The sequence below is a fragment of the Mytilus galloprovincialis genome, chromosome 2 (genome assembly GCF_965363235.1).
Source record: "Mytilus galloprovincialis chromosome 2, xbMytGall1.hap1.1, whole genome shotgun sequence".
NCBI lineage: Eukaryota > Metazoa > Mollusca > Bivalvia > Mytilida > Mytilidae > Mytilus > Mytilus galloprovincialis.
This window is the reverse complement of record NC_134839.1, coordinates 44,731,333-44,748,825: the sequence shown is the minus strand read 5'-3', so window position 1 is coordinate 44,748,825 and position 17,493 is coordinate 44,731,333. Positions and strand designations below refer to the sequence as shown.

General features: G+C 31.1%; 1 protein-coding gene across 2 annotated transcripts in view; it reads left to right on the top strand.

The window, feature by feature from the left end:
- Positions 1 to 227: 227 nt before the first annotated feature.
- Positions 228 to 17,493, top strand: part of LOC143063655 (integrin beta-PS-like) — a 60,754-nt gene continuing 43,488 nt past the window's right edge. For both annotated transcript variants that reach the window (XM_076235921.1, XM_076235920.1), the window contains exons 1-2: positions 228 to 343; positions 9,732 to 9,807. In XM_076235921.1, coding sequence (XP_076092036.1) covers positions 9,744 to 9,807 — 64 coding nt within the window. In that variant the 5' untranslated portion in view covers positions 228 to 343; positions 9,732 to 9,743. The remainder of the gene's footprint in view (positions 344 to 9,731; positions 9,808 to 17,493) is intronic.

Below are 17,493 nucleotides of genomic sequence, written 5' to 3'. Positions count from 1 at the left end.
ACATAAGAAAATGCATGTACCAAGTCAGGAATATGCCAGTTTACAAAATGTATATCCATTCGTTTGATGTGTTTGAGTTTTTGATTTTGCATTTTGATTAGGGACTTTATGTTTTGAATTTTCATCGGAGTTCAGTATCAATATGTGATTTTACTTACAGTATTACTTTTCCTCAATTTCCCTTTTTACTGATCCCGGCTGATTTTTTATCAGGACGGTTTATAGGCATTTCTGTCGGGTAACACTTCCTCTTACGTCACAAAACCGGAATCGCCATATTTAGACTGCAGTGACTAATTTTGATAAACATTGACTAAAAGCATTCGATTTTGAACAAGAACAGGTATATATGTTAATTCAAATACGTCTGAAAGAACGTTGAATGAAGAATTTATGCATGGATAACCTCATTCTTGAGTTAAAGTGTGCGATTTGTGGCATAATTTACCTAAATTTGTGTCAGAGACTCGCACAACATAAACAGTTTCGCTTTTATTTTTCCAAGGGAACAATATTTTCGTTGAACATGGTCTCAGAATCAATGCAAATTATCTTTTCAAACTTTCAGTGTAATACATTCATGAGATATATTCAACAGGATTGATGCTAGTAAAAGATCACATCACAAAACTTCACTCATTAATATTATTTTAATAAATGAATATTATTTAAATAATACACCTTATCACTAATCCCGGCTGACCCAGCCGCTTGAACTTTTGACGCAAACAACAATCACTTTTGTAGTTTTATGAAAAATTTCACGGGAACCTGTTTGATATCCAGCAATGGCAGACAAATAGGGATAAGGTGTATTATAATGATTCATTGATTGTAAGGAGTGTACATTTTCCTTAAATGTACAGCACATGGATAAAGGTTTTTGGGATACGATTGCTTTCAAGCAATCTGTAGACTTATACCAGTGGCTCAGAGCATTGCCCTCACGTGAATCGTTTCATTCTAAACATTAAGGAACATCTCAGATTCTTATGATTGTCTTGCTTTAAAAGGTAAAAACAAACAAAGGGATTGAACTTAAACAACTTTACTATAATGTTCTTTTCATAATCTTCATGTTTGATATTTTTCTTGATTTATATGCGTGTTTTTAACAACACGGAAAATCAGAATTAAGCAGTATTTATATTTAGTGTTTTTATAAATTTAGAAACACGTCAGAGGGAATTCCCCAGTTTTGATAAAAATGGGAGAGTTCTCTGAATTCCGATAAATCTATTTCTGTCATATAAGAACTGAAGTGGAGTTTCTCTTATATGTCACTGTTATGAAACTGGTATTTGTTATTGTACTTCCATAAAGAATTAGAGAACCATCTAGGTCGTTTAATTAACATTTAATATACGTTCTGCTCCAGAGTTTGTTTAGGTAATTATGCGCATGCGTATGGTGTATAGTTTTCTTGGCTTTAAGGGGTATTAGATTGAATGGTTGCTCTGGATTCCCACCTCAATTGATTGATTTAAAACTCATGGTATCGTTTCTATGTTTGTCTGCTACTGAGGGATATTGTTGTTTCATAATTTAAAATCATATGCATCATTTAAATTAAAATAAATGTATTCCACATCGCAACATCCCTTACGGCGAAATGGAGTCTTCCATATTAGCGTTTCGAGTTGTCTCCCTTCTGGAAGTATTTTCCGTAAATTCTGAAAACAAAACATGTCGAGAAAAATTAATTCGTTCTGTCGATAAACGTCGTGTTATATGAATACGATCGCAGTTTTAACCGAAGAATGTGTACGGAAAGGAGTCATGACCACTGATTCAAAGGAAATTAAATATTTTTAAAAGAGTTAGGAATGGGGTTCCTTCTAGAATTATCGTAGGTAAATAGGTGATAAGATACGAAGTGAAATACCTTCTCTCACTCTGAGTCTCTGCTGTGACTGCTGTGGAAAGTAATCTTGGAATTGATAGTACAAAAATAAAACACAATGAGTACATTGTTCATACACTTGTATCCGGGATTGGCTATTTTGTAACTTCAGATTACGTACATTTTACATGTGCAGTTAAATTAGTTATGAAAATAATATTATCCAGCTACATGTATACATGTGTCAATGAAAACAATGGCAATCGTATCCCTCAGAGCAATCTGCTCTTTGATTTCTCTTTTGAATGATTTTTTTTGGGTTTAAAACATACAAGTTATTAGTCTCTCTTGTTAAATCAATTAATGTTTTCAGTTGCCCAAATTAAAAGTAATTTAAACCACAGGCAAATGCATATGACAGGTGCTTGGGGAATGGACCCTCCTTTACAGTGTTTCACTAGATTCCAGCTGTCTCACTAATTAGCATACATGTACTGGACTGTGAAACTCAGATCAGGAAATTTGGGAATTTTGGTCAGGAGATTAGAACTCAGATCAGGATGTTTTTTTATCAACATGAATTTAGTCGTAAATGTAACTGTATGATGTAGAAGTTGTCTTTTAAAATGTTTTTTTTTCTTCAAATTTCCATCAGAATGTTATATGTTTATAGAACCTTTATTGCCTTTCTTTTTGAATGATATAACATTATTTAAAAAAAAATATTGAGAAGAATCTGTTTCTTGTTTTGTTTTGATAATTGATTGTTCACTGCTTGCAAATAAATCATATACCTTTGTGTATAGATTCGTATTCATGTCTCCAACTCCTTATCATAAGTAACTGTATAGACAAATAAGAAAAAAATGCCATACAGGTAAATTTATAACATGATAGAATAATTTAAAAAATAGCTAGCAATAACAATCGTATTTCATAGTTTTCAAGCATCTCAGGGTCTTGTAAAACATGCTTAAATTTTAAACACTAAATGTTTCTAACTATAATTAGAATGTCAGAATTTCTATATAAATTTCAATTTAATCCTTGAAAAGAAGTCTAGATTCGTAAAATAATTTATAAATGGATATTTTTCTATTTATCCCAAAACATTTAATTTCATTTAAATACCATCCTTATACATGTTATATGATTATTTGATTAAAATATAACTCATTTGCATTCTTTTTACAATTTACATTTTTAAAAGAAAAATAACTTAAAACAGGATAAATCAAAGGGAAGTAAACTATATTTATTTTTTAATACACTAAGTTTTTATTACACAACAGCAGTTAGCCAGAGGTAAAAACATTGATTACCAGTATGTTTGACACCCAAGCTGTCAAGTGAAGCTATATAATATAACATCTTCTTTAATTTACAGGTAAAATTTAACACAGGTGTCAATTACACCCGTACGGTAGTAAGAAATTATTAAAAGTGGCGGTTGAACAATTCCATTCAAGAAATATTTCATACACAGGATTTTTTTTACCTTAACGGGAGGACGGGAGGAGACCCCTGAAAACAGGATTATTGTACTCCTGTCTGGAGGTTCACATACATGTATGAATAAGAGACAAGATGCTAATAGAAGTATAATTTAGCAACAAGAAGACTATTTAGCGACAAGAAAGTTAATATAAATTTATAGAAAGAGTTAATATTTAAAATTATAAATTAAAGCATCACACATTTTTGAAACATTTATTTATTTATTATGTGTATTACAGTAAATGATTATTATGTTTTCCTGTCATTTATTGATATTATTTTTTATGCCCCACCTACTGAAGTAGAGAGGCATTATGTTTTCTAGTCTGTGCGTCCATTCGTCTGTCTATCCCGCTTCAGGTTAAAGTTTTTGGTTAAGGTACTTTTTGGTGGAAGAAGACTTCAAGTCTTCTGAAGGCCAATGGTGCCAACTTTAAATCCTTAATTCTCCGTATGCTGCATTCGTTTCTGTGTATTACAATTTCATAACAACTGTCGATTCCCAACACCGATTTTAACATAATTAGCACCAGTCTGCACAGAAAACTTTTTCATTTACTAGTCCGGAAACTAATTATCAAAATTTGTCCTTTTATGACTATGTAAAACTTTCAAAATTTTCAAAAGTACGAATCAATATTTACTAGTCTGGAGCATCGAACTAGTGGCTAACCGTGCAGACTGTTAGCATCTGAATCATTTAATTTGTAAATTAGGATTGAAAGACAATCACTATCTTAAATATGCACCCTTTTATTTATGTAAATTATTAGATTTCATCTCATATACATGAACGTCATTTGTTTACTTGTAACCGGATGTTTTTACTGTAGATATTTGTAGTACGCATTCGTGAATTGGGTATTGGTACAACTCGCCCTGTTTACATGTTCGCCCTTGGTCTGTTCGTCCTGAGTTCTTTCGCCCGTATTTCCCTGTGTTCATTCTCTTTACTCTTATCAAGGACGTTTTATAATAATTCGTTGCATTTATTAAAAAATAGTAATATTACAGGTATCGTTAAAAAACTCTAAAAAACTCGTTCCTTGTATGACAATCATGTTCAGCCAATCAAATTCTGTGTTTCTCATGATCAATTAATAAGCCAATCAAAAATGTTTGTGTTGTTTTCATCTAGTTGTAAAATAGCCAGTGAACATGGCATGTGAATTTTCATCTGCAAGCAGGTTCTTACACAGCTGAAGGATAAAGCATGGCTGATTGACAAAATTCAATGATGCAGTACTACCATAAAGATGATAAATAGTATTTTTGACACTAATTAAATTTTTTGACATAATACTTGTTGTAACATATATTTTATTTTTCTATTCAATTAAATCATTTAAAGGACAATATACTATTCTTTTTTCACGAAGACAAACAAACAGGTTGGGAACCCCCCCCCCCCCCCCATTATGAGTGGTATTCTTTAAATGAGTGACTGTCCCTAAAACAAGGTGTCATTTTACTGTTGAAAAAAATAAGAAAGAACATTTTTAAGATTTTTAACTCATAAGTGGGAAAATTCATTACATGTATATTTGGAACAACTTTTCTAAATGAGGGTTCAAATTAATAAAGAAGATATAAGTTTAGAAACATCACAAAATTCTTTTGACATGTTTTGACCATTTAATACTTGATAGATGCATAGTTCTTGGGGAAAAGTTTCATCAAATAATATGAATATAAAGGTGCTATATTTTTACAATGGGTTGTAATGTTCTCCCAATGAGGGTTACCCCTAATTAGGAGTGTTGTTCCCAACCTGTTAAAAGTCCATCTTTGTGCATAATTCAAAATTGGAAATTTCAACAAGCATCTAATATTCTTACACAAGAAAATAAACCTTGGTGTGCTAGCTACATGTTCATCTTTTCTACCGATTTAATAACTAGAATCATGCAAACAGACTTAAGAAAATGGCATGTAAGTTCATCATACAAATAGGACATCTTTTCTAGACAATCCAGATTGTGCACTTAGCTAAAAATTGTAACCTTTAAAATTGTTGTCGCGCACTAAAAACCCCCATTGGAACTTTCAAAAGTTGGCAGGTATGTCACAAGTCTTACTATTTTTATGCCCCATTTATGGGCATTATGTTTTCTGGTCTGTACGTCTGTCCTGCTTAAGGTTAAAGTTTATTGCCGAGGTAGTTTTTGATGAAGTTGAAATCCAATCAACTTGAAACTTAGTACACATGTGTTCCTTATGCTTTGATCTCTCTAATTTTGCTGCCAAATTAAAGATTTTGCCTAATTTTCACAGTCCACTGAACATAGAAAATGATTGTACAGAATGCATGTACTTATGACACATTCTTGTTTGAAGGAAAAAAAAAACGTCATAACGATAATGGAACAAAGCAGGCTGGGTTAGTGAGCTCCTTTTATGGTAATTCAAGTTACCTTTTATTTACCTTCTTCCACCTCAGAGCTATCAGCTCTTTGATTAATGAAGTTGACGTCCAATCAACTTGAAACTCAGTACACATGTTGCCTATGATATGATCTTTCTAATTTTAGTGCCTAATTAGAGTTTTTACCTCAATTTCACGACCATTGAACATAAAAAAAATATAGTGCGAGTGGGACATCTGTGTACTGACACATTCTTGTTACTTGTGTTTTAGAACATTTATATATTCATTTTGTAATTTTTTTTAACACTTTCTTTGTCTAATATATATAATATACTCACTGACTGCATTCAAAATGCATTATTTGTGCATCATTGTCATGAAAATACAGACATAATTTGTGAAATACAATGAACTGTCATGACTGTAAACATTGAAATCAAACAAGAAGAAAAGTAATCAAAACAAAACGTTAATATTTTACATCATATTATTTTGTGTTTTGCCTCATTAAATGATCATGCATTAATTTTATTTGAAGAAATTGTCAAGGGTTGAGTTTAAAACAAGTTTTCACTATTTACAATAATTGTATATTCTGGCGCTTGTAATTCTATAGTCTGAGTGTCAAAAAATTAAAGGTGTTAATTGGAAAATTAAATGAGTGTTGGAACAATACGAAATTTGATTATAATTTTACAAAATCAATTCTGCTGCTGAGGTATCACATGAGATGACGTATTAGGTCAGGTGATGTCAGGTTTGAAAGATGCCGATGAATGTGTTAAGACAAGTAATCTGGGTGGGTCTTGGGTGGGCATGTGATACCTCAGCAGCAGAATTGATTTTGTAAAATTATAATCAAATTTCGTATTGTTCCAACACTCATTTAATTTTCCAATTTTACAAAATCAATGCTGCTGAAGTATCCCATGAGATTTTAGAGCAACACATGAATTGGCAACACAGCCAGGTAAACATGAAAGCTCGGTACACCAACATGTTACGTGTCCATGAATAAATCTGAAAGTCCTAAGAGCACAATTACCTATCTCAAAGACTATATACCACACAACTAAATTTTGTTTGATGATTCTAAATTAAACAGAAATCATATATGTTAACTATTTATCTAATAATAAAAGAAACGCATTTACAACATGCAATCACATAGTAAAATAATAGATAAATCTAATGATCATGACAAAGATAGTTATCAAGAAGTACTTTACTCAAACCCTTATTTTTGTTATTGTTTACTATAGGTTTGTCATAAAACTTTCTAAAAGTTGATTCTTTTTTCCAACCAGCTGATTTCATTATAACGTCTATCGAAATCCCTGCTTTTTTAGCAGATGAAGTTGCAGCTGATCTAACACTATGCGGCTTAAACAAGTTAATATCTAATCCTGCAAGTTTCATTGTTAATTTAATCCATCTACTTATAGTGTTTTTTGACACAGGTTTATGTGGTTTCATAGTCATAATAAATAACTTAGTATATTGTCCCCTTAATGATTTAGTTCTTTTAATGTACTCATTAAATGTATCCACAACACATAAAGATTTGTCTTTGTTGTATGCTGGCAAATGTATGTCTGATAAATGACTCCCTGGTTTCGAAGTTTTGATCAATTTTGTCACTTTAATAATTAGTTCATCATTATTAACAGTAATATCATTGATATCCATCAAATGTAAAGTTTGTGTTCTTTGAGCTGTTAATAAACTAAGTATCATGGTTAATTTTAACGTGAGGTTTTTCAAAGTCAAGATATTTACAGGTGATAGAGTACATAAAAACTTCAACATCACATCAACGTCCCATGTCACTTCATATCTTGGTAAAGTTGGTCTTTTATTATATACACCTTTCATAAAACGACAAATTAAAGGATCATTCCCAATAGGATTGACTTTCCCACAATCCAACACTGATGATAAAGCTGATCGAGCTGTATTAATAGCACTATATCCAAGACCTTTTTGAAACAATTCTGTCAGAAATTGTAAAACTATAGAATTAGATGCTTTAAATGAATTAATTTGTCTTTTAACACAAAATTGCACCCATTTGTTGAGATAACTCCCATATTGCTTTTTTGTGGAATTTCTCCATGAGTCATATAAAATGTTTGTAGTGTCTGTTGGTAAGCCAAAACTGTTAAGTCTTGTCCTGATAAAGGAAACACTGCTAACTGCATTTTCTTTAAAGGATGCTGCCTTGAAGGATCTGATGGATGAATCAACAGATTTTTCTTCAACAAGTTATATAATCCATAAACTCTCCAACAATCGTAATCACACTTTATATCCCTTTCACTTACAAAAACAATCCGTCTCTTTCATTGACCTAAATACGCACTGACATCACCTGACCTAATACGTCATCTCATGGGATACTTCAGCAGCATTGATTTTGTAAAATTGAATGTTATTGTAGCAATAACACACGGAAGAGACAGGTGTATCGCTATTCTTATTTGATGTTTCTCATTGTATGAAAACAGTACAGACATTATCTTAAAATATTCTTTTAAATATTTAATAGAACTATAGACAATCCATTTCTTCTTTACAAATGTTTAATGTCTTCATCTACAAAATGTATCAATTTAATCACTTTATTACTGCTATATCATGTATATAAAAACAAAATTCAATGGATATTTTTTTTATATAATTATTTTAGAATAAGATTTTTTTTCAATTCCTTCTCGCTGAATAGTCTCTTGATGCTTCTTGACGCTTCTTAATTATCGCTTATTAGGGAGACCTGATTTCATGTTTACCCAGGGTGAATTCGCCCTCAGTTCGTTCTCTCTACTTTGTAAAAAAAAATATAAATATTTTTAAAAGGCATTAATTACTTGTCTTTGGTGGATTAATCATAAAAACAATATTTTGTTTTGAGAAACTAGTCAGCTTGGAATTAATATAATAAAAACAATGATGTACAAAATGTACAAATTGTAAATTATGAAAAGGAATTACAAGTCCATTTGTTATTATACTCTGAGACTTCTATAACATAGTAATCTCAGTTATACTGCATAAATTGAGTAAATAGAATTATTTTGTTATCAAAAAAGATAAATACATTGTATTCCAGTATTCTATTATATTACATGTACATGTACATGTATATGCAAATTAAAGGGAAAATAATAATTTGGTTGCAGCAATACAAATATTCTGTGATATTTCATCAAACTGTAACATATTCTGCTCAAATAATAAACATAATCATATGCAACTAGACAACAATAAGAAAAAATGAAATCTGGGCGAACAGGTACTAGGGCGATAGGACCCAGATTCCTCTCCACCAGCCAAAAAGAGTGAAAACTAATCATCAGATGTACCAACCCCTCCAACAGAGCCAAAGTAAAAGCCATGTGCATAATATTATAGGTTTGTGTGCGGGAATTTAAATCACCATCACCAATTCTGTCTGTCAAACACCTGCATGTACACCTTCATCACTGGCAACATCACAAACTCCTCAGTCACCCATTCTGACAACATGTTCCTTTTCAAAATGATAAGCCGCTTAAAAGTAGCTGATTGAAAACAGCCTACATGTACTTGCAGCCATAATATGTAACATACCGGTATCTAATGTTTAAGTTAATAATGAGAGGTTACTACATGTACATGTAGCTGAAGATGTTTCCAAGCAAACTTCAACAACAAAATGAAAGACTCATTCAACTTGTATAGGCCTAATAAAAAATCAGCAGTAACCCTAAGTGCATGCTTTATCTCACATGACTGCTACAAAATGTACGTACATGAACTCCAACATACATGTAACTTTTCTTTTGTAGTTTAACCGGTTGTTGGTTTTATAATCCTGGGGCCTGTTGAGCTATCTTAACTATACTGTTTGGGTGTTGCCTCATTGTTGAAGGACTTATTGTTCACATTCAGTCTACTCTTTAATGGATACATATTTTTGTTGTTGTCTCATTGACAATCATTATCAAATCTCCTTATTTTTATGTTATTTATATTATTTTGTAGCAATATTCTGCAATGAAGATAGACTGGAGACCAGTTGTGTTACTGCTATCCTGTTTAAGTGTTGGTTTGTCACAAAGTAAGTTATAACATATATATACTTAATATATACATTTATCTTATGTTTGTGGCCTGTTTTCTATTTCTTGCATGAATATATATATATTTTTTTTCTTATCAGGGATATGAAAATCTGCTTTGATTTGTTTGGCTTATCAAGTATCACAAGACAATATTAGGCCATGATTTTTTAATTTGTTGGTTTACAGATTTTCCCTATGAAAAAGTCAGGTCGGTCAGTCGGAAAGAAAACAAAATATTTTTCAAGACAGAAAAATATGCCAAAAAAAATGTATTTCACCTTTCTAAAATTATGTTTGTCATTATTTCTTAAATTTCAGTTTGATCAAATATTCTTGGTCAGCTGTCATAAACATCGCATTACATTGTCTAATAATTTGAGTTCCGTGAAAAAAGGGGTGTGTGTCCACGGAAAAATACAAAATTAAATTGTCATTTCTCAAACAAGAAAAAAAAACAGATCTGTGTAGCTTAATCAATTTCTGGAAATTTTGTGAATATTGATCCTCAAGCACGAAAACTAATAAAGAAAAAAATCCCAAAACGTACGAAAATAAGTTTCCACACACGTGTCAAAAACATAATAGACTCGTCCGCTGGAAAAATGTGGATATCGGGTTCATCAGTTGTCAAGCATTCACGTTTTTTATATCCAATTGGAAGAATTGCTTTTATTATCAATGACATAAGAAAATTCCAAATGATTTGTTTATGTTTAGTACTTTAACTTAACGTCTCCACGTTTTTTCATTTTTCTGTGAGATTGTGCATCTTACGGAATGATGACAAATACGGGAAACGAACTTACTGTGTAACGGGTTTTAAACACATATTTCGTTCCGCAAAATTATTTCAAGGTCAGTTATGATTGATTTGTCTATTTTTAGATACGTAAATTTGAGGTTTTGTTTTTTTTTTCACAACAGAAAGTGTTATCAATTCTATTAGTGTTTAATGCATTTTATTTCATAAAAAGATTATCTTATTTATTTTCTGGGTCAATGTATTTGTTAGGGTCGGACGGAAAAAAAAAAAGCATGAAAAGTCAATTTTATATGTTTTTTCCTCAAATTGGCAAAATCAGGTCGGCGGATCCGTAAACCAACAAATTAAAAAACCCTGGCCTTATGGCATTTCCTTTGTTCATTCGTTAGGTCATTCATTACTTTCAAAGGTTAAGACGATGTATATTTTGTCCATGGCAACTTATGTCTATGTAATTTCTTCAATAATATACAAAATACTCACACATTTCACCAGACAATTTTCTTTTTGTCAAATTTTATAACATTCTGAAGTCTAAAAATGTCTGATCGGAAAGTTTGACACTGGAAAAGGACATTTAAAGTCATAACTGAAATGTGTAAAAGACTAGATCAACATTTCACGGAATTTTTAATTTTAAACATTGAACACAAGAAATTATTTGAATCTGGAATAATTTTGAATTCTGGAAATTGATGAGAAATGTATGATGAAACCTAACCCAACTAAATAGGGTAAGCTATGTGCAGTCTGCACAGTTAGCCACTAGTCCGATGCCCCAGACCAGTAAAAATTCATTTGGACTAGTAAGTTTTTGCGAAACTTTGTTTGGACCAAGAAGAAAAAAGTCAGAATATTGGTCTGCGGACTAGTAGTTCAAAAAGTTTTTAGTGCAGACTGCATGTGTGCATGGCTAAGGGGGGTATTTAGTTTATACTGAAATGATAGTGAAAGTAAAATTAACCTTAGCCATGCATGCATGGCCAACCCTATTTAATTGGGTTATTTGTCATCATACATTTCTAATCAATTTTCCAGAATTCAAAATTATTCCAGATTCAAATAATTCTTTGTTTTGAGAGCTTTGACTATAAACTAATAGAAATGGGTTTTACAACTTGTGAAAATTGGATATTGCTTGATGTCAACTCACGCTATTTTATTTTGATAGTAATAATAAACTTGCTGAAGGCTTGTTTATTATGATATTGAAAGTAAATAACTGAAGTTGATATCAAGCATCCCATTCATAATTGTTATGAAACCTATAAATACACAATGTATATTGGGATCTTTTCATTTACATGACAGAGGCAACCATTTATTTTACTTGGTGTAATAACGTTGCCAATTAAAATCTACTAACGGACTTATATGATCTAAATCAATTTTACACATATCCTTGTGAAAATGCCCTATATCTGTCATTGGCTTCTTGTATTTGTTCCCTTAATGTGTTTATTATCACAAAATTGCAAAGAAATACATTTATATCCTGCACATGTATATACACATGTACAATGTAGGTGTCTCAAAAATAAAAACTTACTGTTTTATATCATGAAACATAGTGATTAATTTTAAACTTTTGTCTACTGTTCATGATCAACAATCAGAAAAATGTCAATAATTAATTTATACTGAAATATCTGAAATTTTTCAGACTTCATTTTTGTCGCAAAAGCAGTAAATAGCGATTCTACATTCCATTCACAGCAGCGGATCCACAAATATTCACTCTGGTTAAAGTTTTTGAAATTTTAATAACTTTCTTAAACTATCTGCATTTGTGGCAAAGTTGGACAGAATTTGCATTGATTATGTTGATTATGATCAATGCTACATGTAGTATCCAGAAGAAAATTTGGTATAAATTAATTTCCTGTGTTCCTGTATGTTACTTATAAATGGACTTAGTTTTTCTTCCAGTTATCATTACAGTCTTGTAAAACATTTATAAGATCCATCCTAGAATTTTACCAAACTTGGACAGAAGCTTCTTACAAGTTACAATCATAAGATGGTATAGATCTTGAACACAAAATAATGATGTACATATGTGTCATGTGAACATTTTTTAATATTAGGTATTGAAATCTGCAGTATCAAAAACCCATTGTCATTGATTGTGATAAACAGAAGTGAACAGTTTCTTTGTTCATTTCTAATCTGACTGAATATAATTAACATTTGCATATTAAGTTATCCATTACTATTTCTAGCATTAATACTTGTTAGTTGTAACTTGTAACCCATTTTATTTGATAGTCAACTAATTTGACTAAATAGAAATATAATATTTAGGATGAATCAGCTGGGTTGAATATATCCATTACTTAACTATGATAAATTATACAATTTTGAATAACTCATAATAAATAAAGTAATGGATAATGCCATACTGTAATGCATACACCTGGTTAAGTGTTTGTTGTTATTTATTTAATGCATATCATTGTGTAAGAATATAAATTTTATATTGATGATAAACTTTTATTTGTGGGGATAGTACACCAACTTCTATTTTAAGCATGTTTCCAACACTTTTCTCATATTTCAAAATTATTTTACAGGAAACAGTAACTATCCTATTATTTATAAAACAAATCATTTGTATCAGAACATGTAGAAAAGTTCATTTTTTAAAGGTTTTTTTTAAAGAATAATTCTTGCATGTCATACTTAATGCTCATTTTTAGTAAAAGATCTATATCGACTAACTAGTTTTTATACAACCGCAAAATTTGAAAAATTTTTCGTCGTATATTGCTATCACGTTGGCGTCGTCTGCGTCGTCGTCGTCGTCGTCGTCGTCCAAATACTTTTAGTTTTCGCACTCTAACTTTAGTAAAAGTGAATAGAAATCTATGAAATTTTAACACAAGGTTTATGACCACAAAAGGAAGGTTGGGATTGATTTTGGGAGTTTTGGTCCCAACATTTTAGGAATTAGGGGCCAAAAAGGGCCCAAATAAGCATTTTCTTGGTTTTCGCACTATAACTTTAGTTTAAGTAAATAGAAATCTATGAAATTTTGACACAAGGTTTATGACCACAAAAGAAAGGTTGGGATTGATTTTGGGAGTTTTGGTTCCAACAGTTTAGGAATTAGGGGCCAAAAAAGGGCCCAAATAAGCATTATTCTTGGTTTTCGCACAATAACTTTAGTTTAAGTAAATAGAAATCAATGAAATTTAAACACAATGTTCATGACCACAAAAGGAAGGTTGGGATTGATTTTTGGAGTTGAGGTCACAACAGTTTATGAATTAAGGGCCAAAAAGGGGCCCAAATATGCATTATTTTTGGTTTTTGCACCATAACTTTAGTATAAGTAAATAGAAATCTATGAAATTTAAACACAAGGTTTATGACCATAAAAGGAAGGTTGGTTTTGATTTTGGGAGTTTTGGTCCTAACAGTTTAGGAATAAGGGGCCAAAAGGGTCCAAAATTGAACTTTGTGTGATTTCATCAAAAATTGAATAATTGGGGTTCTTTGATATGCCGAATCTAACTATGTATGTAGATTCTTAATTTTTGGTCCCGTTTTCAAATTGGTCTACATTAAGGTCCAAAGGGTCCAAAATTAAACTTAGTTTGATTTTAACAAAAATTGAATCCTTGGGGTTCTTTGATATGCTGAATTTAAAAATGTACTTAGATTTTTAATTAATGGCCTAGTTTTCAAGTTGGTCCAAATGGGGGTCCAAAATTAAACTTTGTTTGATTTCATCAAAAATTGAATAAATGGGTTCTTTGATATGCCAAATCTAACTGTGTATGTAGATTCTTAATTTTTGGTCCAGTTTTCAAATTGGTCTATATTAAGGTCCAAAGGGTCCAAAATTAAACTAAGTTTGATTTAAAAAAAATTAAATTCTTGGGCTTATTTGATATGCTTTATCTAAATATGTACTTTGATTTTTGATTATGGGCCCAGTTTTCAAGTTGGTCCAAATCAGGATTCCATATCAAGTATTGTGCAATAGCAAGAAATTTTCAATTGCACAGTATTGCACAATAGCAAGAAATATCTAATTGCACAATATTGTGCAATAGCAATTAATTTTCAATTGGAGTTATCTTTCTTTGTATAGAATAGTAGTTGATAATATATGTTGGAAATTTGCCAGACATGACTATGATGTCATTTTCTATTTTTATTTGCCAATAACTTTATGTAAATAACTTCATTGGAAATTTGCCAATATAAAATGTTGCTGATGAAGCTTTTTTTCCTTATCTTATCTAAAATGTTTTTAGATAATGTATGTTGGACATTTGCCAGACATGACTATGATGTCATTTTCTATTTTTATTTGCCAATAACTTTATGTAAATAACTTCATTGGAAATTTGCCAATATAAAATGTTGCTGATGAAGTTTTTTTTATTGTTTTATACAATAAACAATGTATATTCACTTTTACTACCAACCAATCTTTACCATTCAGTGATAACAAGCACTTTATTTTACATTTTAATATTTTATGATGTATTTAAAAGAGTAGTTATTGTTGCAAACTCCATTAGAAATTTGAATTGATATCAGTTTTGGAAAAAGGGAAACGGGGATGTGAAAAAAAAGGGGGGGTTTAAATTTTTCTCATTTCAGATTTCATAAATAAAAAGAAAATTTCTTCAAACATTTTTTTGAGAGGATTAATATTCAACAGCATAGTGAATTGCTCAAAGGCAAAAAAAAACTTTTAAGTTCATTAGACCACATTCATTCTGTGTCAGAAACCTATGCTGTGTCAACTATTTAATTTTAGATTTAAAAAGTTTGAAGAAGAAATCTTTAATTGATTTGTAAAATCTTGACATTTGTTTTGTGTAAAAAAAAACCATGTAATGTCAAAAATTTGATCACAATCCAAATTCAGAGCTGTATCACGCTTGAATGTTTTGTCCATACTTGCCCCAACTGTTCAGGGTTCGACCTCTGCGGTCGTATAAAGCTGTGCCCTGCGGAGCACCTGGTCTAGTTTACTTAAGAATTTAAATTTTGAATACTATTAATATCCTACAAAAATGTCTTACAAATATTTGCACTCAATGTCAGCCTTAGGCCAAAAATAAAATATTGTATGTTTCCCCTCCCCCGACCGACCCAGTAAAATCGCCGCGACCCGAAAAATTTTATTGGCCATTCGTGTTCAATATTTTTTTTTTCAATTTGATTTTTGGTGATACCTTTTCGATGCTACAGTCCACGCGCGTTTTAATTCAGGCCATTTTTGTGCATTGAAGCGCCTAAATGATAGGTAAACAAGAAAAATAAACATGGCTGGTCACACTATATGTGTAGCAGCAAGCAGGGGTTCAGATTAGCAGTGGTCCGAGGTCCGCGACCTTCCAGTTTTGCAATCAGACTTTCGACTTGGTTACTAGCTCCGCCCGACGGACCTAAGGAAATAAAAAAATAACTTTGCAAACCTTTTTACCAAAGTCTCCAAATAAACTATCTCAAAACTTATTTTCATCTTTATTTTCATGACAGCGATGTTCATTTTGTTCAACCGCTAGCTTTATTCAGAAAATCGCCGACAAGTAATGTGTAAAATCGAGTAAAATCGTATCTGAGTGACAAAAACAATATTGAAAAACAGTGTATGTGGTGTTAACTGGCCACACGCTGATTGATACTTCGACACGTGTATAGATAAGATTGAAACAACAGCAGGGGTCCAGTTTAGATGCCGTGAAGACAATTACAATATCGGGTCCGATTCCGGAAGCGGATGAGGGTAATTCCAGGTTTTGGCGATCAACTACATAAAAAAAAAAAAAAAAAAAAAAAAATCCAGGCAGGTGACAAAATACATCTATGGTTATGAAATATAAACACTAGAATTGAAAACCAAAAGATAAATCGAAAAGAAAGAAAAAGCAGACAATATTTTATACAGAAACTCAAAATTACTTTTTGACAAATTTTAATGTCAGAATCCAATGTGACAGTATAAATTTTCTTTATCTGACAGTGATAAATGTTGATAATGTATGCAGTTGTTTTTAAAGTGTAAACATATTACTGAAATTTCAAGGGGAAATTTCTTACTTTATTATAAATAATATCAAGGAATATAATAAAATAATTTGCCTACCTACCTACCCATACCCTGAAAACCTCAGTCGGGGAGGGGAAACAAAGATATTTTTAATGTAGGCCTTACTGTAAATTCCGAAATTCGTGCAAACTTTTTTTATTGCAATTTCCTGAAGAATGAATAAAGGAGATTAATAATTACGATTTAAGAAAAATTTGCATACAGATATATGCATCAGATATCAAAATTCAAGTTCTTATTTATTTGATACTCAACCCGTTGCAATATTGGCATTAATTAAAATCTCGCAATAATTTCTGTATTTACAGTAATTAATATGCTGTTATATTGCTGTTTAGAGGTGAATTAACTAAGACTTCAACATACTTTTTTTGATAGATTAATAGTTAATAGTCACTCCCTATGTATATACAGAATGTGGTTCTAGTGTACTAAAAGTAAAATTGTAGTTAGGTGTAAGGTGTCAAATATTTTAGAAATGAATACATTGTAATGATGCATGAAGTACAGATTTATGTTACCCACAGAATCCCCCAAGGCTTTACACAAGTATATCTTGGTAAATCATGAACAAAATATGTTTTTTTTAAATTTATGTTTTTAAATTTGAATTTTTTACAAGTTATTAATTACTGCGTTTAATAAAACATGGTTGTATTCAGAAAAAAAATTCAATGAAAAGAATTCATATAAATGTATTTTGACCATATATACAAAACACGGAGTTGATTTGATTTGGCTGCCGCTCATACGGTTTATGCTCCTTGGAAACATTAGTTATACTAGAACACACCCGTGATATCACGGGTCCGTGACTGAATTAAAGTATATAACTATGCGCAA